This window comes from Glossina fuscipes, unplaced genomic scaffold (assembly GCF_014805625.2).
Source record: "Glossina fuscipes isolate IAEA_lab_2018 unplaced genomic scaffold, Yale_Gfus_2 2, whole genome shotgun sequence".
NCBI classification, from domain to species: domain Eukaryota; kingdom Metazoa; phylum Arthropoda; class Insecta; order Diptera; family Glossinidae; genus Glossina; species Glossina fuscipes.
This window is the reverse complement of record NW_023998416.1, coordinates 30,659,524-30,665,083: the sequence shown is the minus strand read 5'-3', so window position 1 is coordinate 30,665,083 and position 5,560 is coordinate 30,659,524. Positions and strand designations below refer to the sequence as shown.

Below are 5,560 nucleotides of genomic sequence, written 5' to 3'. Positions count from 1 at the left end.
TTACACAGTTTGTAAGGAGACTACGTTTTTATACCGATTAAAAAGATATTCCCCTACGATATCATAAAGAAGCTCTAAGCCTAAACATGCGCATAAGTTGCGAAATAGTTTTATTAAAATTGGCGGTAGTGATGTAATTTCAAACACGTCCTCAATTACTTGAATTTTGTCCAGTAGGCCAGGATTCTTGTCTATTTTCCTGAACAACTCCTCACTGTCTAGACAAATACTCCCCATGTATTTATTATCTGACATAAAACATTCCAAATGAAATCGTGTCAGATTAGCAACGTCGTCGTTGAGAATGGGTGATAATATCCAACACAATTCCGGACGTAAAATGATATTAAATTTCAAATGTTCGGCTACTTTAAAAAAGCGTTCAATATCTTTCCCCCTGGTTGGTGAACATGCATTAATGCAGTGGATAAGGTAAAGCATTTCTCTTTCGGTTGCGATAAGTCCGTCGCCAGCCTCTAGATTAGTTTGCATGATACCCTTCGTAGCTTCCAATACTTTAGGATTTTGTTTAAAAAAATCACCAGCTGTGCTAATTTGTTTCTTAATAGCACACTGCGATCCGATACAATTGCTGGTCTCCGTACTAAACTGAAGGCAGCAACAGTTCCTATTTAAAGCATTAACCAAATTATTAATAGTTTTACTTTCGAGGGCAACCGTTTTCAAATTGATGTAACGTGAACTGAAGGCAATGCAATACTTTTGAAATGCTTCACTCAGCTTCAAATTATTTAGTTCTGATTGCGTTATGCTGGTCATGCCCAAGTGTACGCGACTGTAGCGCTCGATTACATGCAATTTATAAAGATTTTGATGTCTACTTGACGGAGTTATCATGATCATCACATCGGCGTGATGATGATCTTTTAGTAACCTATTAATTATGCGATCCAAATCGGTCCCGTGAGATCTGCTATTTCGTTTATTTTTCCAACAGCTGCGATCGAAAGGCATCTGATCAAACCCTTTGAATCCAATCACCTGCTTGCTTACAGTTGACTCAGTAAAAGGTGTTATACTTCGCACCGTGCGAGTTCTACACAAACAATTTAAACTGCGTTTTTTACGACGCGTAGTCTTTTTTATCACAATTTTTTGGCATATATTGCATATACTTTCTTGATGACTCCCGTGACGCATCGCAGATTTCGTTGCTTACATTAAAGTTTTTATTGAAAGAAGTTCACATAAAATATATGATTGAATGAAGGAAAAGTCAATCTATATATGATATTGTTAAGTTTTTTTTGTTTATTTTATTCAGAGCAATTTTTCGATAGAAAACCGATAATCTTTTTAGTAAATTACGTAAGTGATTGATTTATAGGTGTTAGGGGTGGAAGAACATAATTCAAATTTTTCTTTTTTTAATAGTTTTGCCTCCATATCATCCACCTAGTTTAACACGTGTCGCTTCAAGTTATGATGATCAAATTTACCTAAAAACTTTAATTTAAGGTTTCTTGTGTATTTCATTAGCGTAAGGTGCTAGTGTATAATAGAAATGCAATGTTGCTATTCGACAATAAGGTTCGAAGCGATTGACGACCAGGCGTGATAGATTATGCTGAGGAAAAGTGTAAGTAAGAATTTAAATGCGACTTCATTTCGGATAAGTTATCAGTGTGCAATATGACGACGGCATTGTTGAGCAGAGAAATGCGGCAGAGTACGCTCCAAACATTTAATCTGTTATGTGTTTCCTTGATACCTTCGAATCACACAAGATGTCAATGCGTAGCATACAAAGAGCTTAATGTGTGCTACTATGGATGGGAAGTAGAAATACGTTATACTGCTAAATATGGGAACAAAAGGCAAAACAGCAAGCTGTGACAATGTGACCTGTAAAGAACCTAACAAGCAGAATTGGACTAGAACTAAGGAAACTTTGATGGGATGTAAGAGTCAATTTAAGCTGAGTTTGAAAATTTATGAATAAAAGTGTGTTAAAATCGTCAACGCGTAGAGATTTTTTTAATTTTGACTTTTGGATCCTTCAGTGACGACTTTATCTTACGCAGAGAAAGTTCACTGTTACGTTTCAACTCACTTCAATTCCAATGAAAAGTCAAAAACGGTAAGTAACATCAATAGCAGAAACAAGTAATACACCAAAGGGCATGCAGACAGTCGCCGTCATCCGCGCATACGGAAAAGTGGTTCTTAAGAAAGGGTCCAATAACAAGGAAGGACGTAGCCGAACCATGAGCATATGTGGTAATTGATCAGTACTTATTAAAATGTGGTCGTTCAAGAGAATCCACAAGGGCAGTATTTGTAGAGAGCAATTCAACCAGAATCTCAAGAAACCATATTTGTTATGAGATCACTAGAAACCTACAAGCCAAGTTAAAGCATTACAAATAAATACGTGACAAACCTATTAGCACGATCCTTAATATTAATATGAGAGCAGAAGAACTATCCATTGCAGCCGATTTGAATGCAGAGATACTGTTAGATGTACATAAATTAGATGACTAGCCCTTGTTGCTCTATTTCATTTAGAAAAGGAAAGAAAAAATTCTTATTCAGCAGTAAATTCTAATCTCGGTTACATATAGCTTGAATTTCTGGCCTGTGTTAGCGTTAGGAAAGTCATGCGTTTATAATCGTCATAGAAAGAAATTCATATTTAATTAATTCAAACGATTTCATTACAAGAAACTATCAGCTAAAGAACGCAATTTCATTATCTATCTGGTTACGATGGTCGATTCGATCGTTCGTTGATTAATTTGGGTTGCGTTAGCGTTTATAAGAATTGCTTTTTAATAATCCACCCATCAGTAGACTTAATTTTTTTTTTGGTTTTATCACTTTCACACATTTTTCAACTGCTTTCATTCACTTTTCTTAAAACGCATTCGATAAAAAACTTTTTATTCCATGAAACTTTCTATACACACACACACACACACACACACACACACACACTTACATATGCACACACAGATGCACACAAACTAATTTATTTTGATTCACTTTTCATTTATTCATTCATTCATTCATTCATTCATTGAAAAGTTCATCTTGTTCTACTTTTGAGTTTTTCTCCTTTATTTACGTGACTTTTGCTAGCGCGTATCTATTTAATTTAACTAGAGTTACTGACTGTTGTAATTAAAAGCAGTTTCTTTGCTTACTTACAATTGCTTTCAGTTTTGAGAGAACTTTTTTTCGATTTTTTCTTGTATCTCGTTGAACTTAAAAAATGTTCTTCGAATTGTCTTAATCGTGTGTAATCAGGCATACTATTACTCTTTGACTTTTGAGGACTTTACGACTCCATTATAGATGAATTTATTTTGTTTATGCGTATGCCTACATATGTGTGTAGGCGACGAGATGTTTTCCAAGTTTTATTCGTAGGAAGAAAAAAAAAAAGAGAAGAAATTAATTATAAAGTAATCCTTGAGTAAAGTAATTTAATACTTTGGAAGAATCATTTAAATACTTTGATTTTATTAATAAATTTTGGATTTGAGTTTTTTTTTTTTTACATTGTTGGCTTATGACGGAATCACTTGTAGCTTGCGAAAAAAAATTCAATGAAACATGTAAGGAAATTATATTCGCCTATAATCGAACCTTACATGCATCCTAAACTACTACAAAAAGCTAAAAAGGACATTTTCATACTCTATAATATAGGATGGGCGTGGTTGATTTCCCCTTTCTTAAGGAATGTACGTGGACGTTTTTATCCGATACCTGTTTCACTTAATGAGCAGTGAGCAGAAAGAGCAGAAAGCAGAGGTGCTCTCAGTTTATGTTGCGTAGAAGTCGTATCCTTTCAACGATTTGGCCCATTTTTAATACCAGCTTGTCTGCATGAATTTTTAATATTATTGCGGAATTCTAAGCCGATAATTTTTTTTTTTTTTTGTTCAGGAGTATGTTTATCATAGACATTACACAGATGGACGGACGGATGTGCTTAAATCGATCCGAAAGCTGATGCTCATCAAGAATTTATATTTACCTCATAAGGCTTCTGAAAGTACCTTCTCGATTTTAAAAACGTTTGAATATGTGCGCACCGTTCAGCGGTCGGTAGAAAAAGAAAATAATTGTCTTTATCAATGTAAAAATATAAGCGGACTTAGCCACCAATCTATATCGTTCCATCTCTTCGTGGAAATGTCATAAATTATTGACATGCCAGAATTCGCCCTTCAACACAAGTTCATAGGTAAAATGGAGTAGTTTACACTCAAGATATTTATCTGAAGCTTGCGACATAGATTCAATGGCGCCACTTTGGTATTTAATGCAAACAGAAGCATGACGGGCCTAAAAGCGTAAGATGGACGTAAGTGTGCGTTAGTAAGTGTGCAAGACTTCCAGAAGAGAAAACAATTCTTTTCGCGAACATGTATGTCTATGTGTCTTCCTTCGGAAACACAGAATAAATTTCTGTATGAAATAGAAAGTTGCGCGAGATGGATTCCTAAATTGCTGCCCGATGAGCGTAAGAACTGGCGCCGAATGCGATGATTTATGAAGGCTCCGCTAACTATCGATAACAGTTGGATCTACTGCGGTCCGCCGTAGGCTCAAAGTACAGCCGTACCTAAAGCCGAGCGTTCCAACACTATCTATCTATTGACGTCGCGGAAGCTCTCACTAATTCTCCATTTTTTTTCTAAAAATAAAGCCTTTTGATCTGGGCATACGAAGTTTCCCTTCGAGTTGCACCTCAACCGTAAGCAAATGAACTATGCTTTATAATAGGTGCACAGGATGTATAAGCCAGTTTTTCTTTCGGGTTGTCTAAGACGTGACTTTGCTTTTTCTGTGAAAAATTATCAAATCTTAGACGAACTGTCTTTAAACCTTACGTAATGATTTATTCTGCTGAAGAGTACCACTTTTCCTGCTTATTCGGAGGAAAGTGCTGCTGTATCGCGAGAGGCGTGAGAGAGGAACTGCGAAGATGATACAATATCGGAGACACGAAAACTATGGCATGGTTGAAAGGAAACATTAATGCGAACTGTAAACACGAATATGTACACTCGACTTATTTAGGGGGATTATCTGAATGTGGAGTGTTATAAACGGTTCTAGGTCAATGAATCCACCGTACAGGAATGCCACCAACAACGACTGATGCAAATAAGTGTAAAATGTAAAAATGTGGCTCTGTCAATATAGAGGTCATCGATCTCACTTCGGCAAATGTGTCCGTCGTAGACAGTGACGATATTCAAAAGTATGCTTACATATGCTTGTGTAGCCAACGGTGGACAACATGCTGAATAAAATTTTCTGTCTATCATTCTTCTAAAGTAGGCGCTTTTTCCATATAAAGACAGCGTATGCTTTGCTGTGACGTATGATAAGATGCCTGGAAAGCAGACAAAAAACTAATTTGGCACACACACAAGTAAAGGGTATACTTGTAATCCTTTTAGTTAATTTGTACCTGATCCTAGGTAAACTTTTTTTGCGTAAAGCTTTTACTAAAAATCTTTGAAAATTGTAAAATAATGGGAAATCTAACAAAATTTCAATATAAAGACGTGAACAT

The 5,560-nt window shown here is 35.8% G+C and overlaps 1 protein-coding gene across 1 annotated transcript; it reads right to left on the bottom strand.

Annotated features, from left to right (window-relative positions):
• LOC119633581 lies at nt 1-975 on the bottom strand. Its single transcript, XM_038027196.1, has one exon. It carries the CDS (start codon nt 973-975, stop codon nt 1-3), a length of 975 nt encoding a protein of 324 aa, XP_037883124.1.
• Between the last annotated feature and the right edge of the window lie 4,585 nt (nt 976-5,560).

Coding starts and splice junctions, on each gene's coding strand:
- LOC119633581 (XM_038027196.1), bottom strand. CDS start 975: ATGCCTTTCGATCGCAGCTGTTGGAAAAATAAACGAAATAGCAGATCT.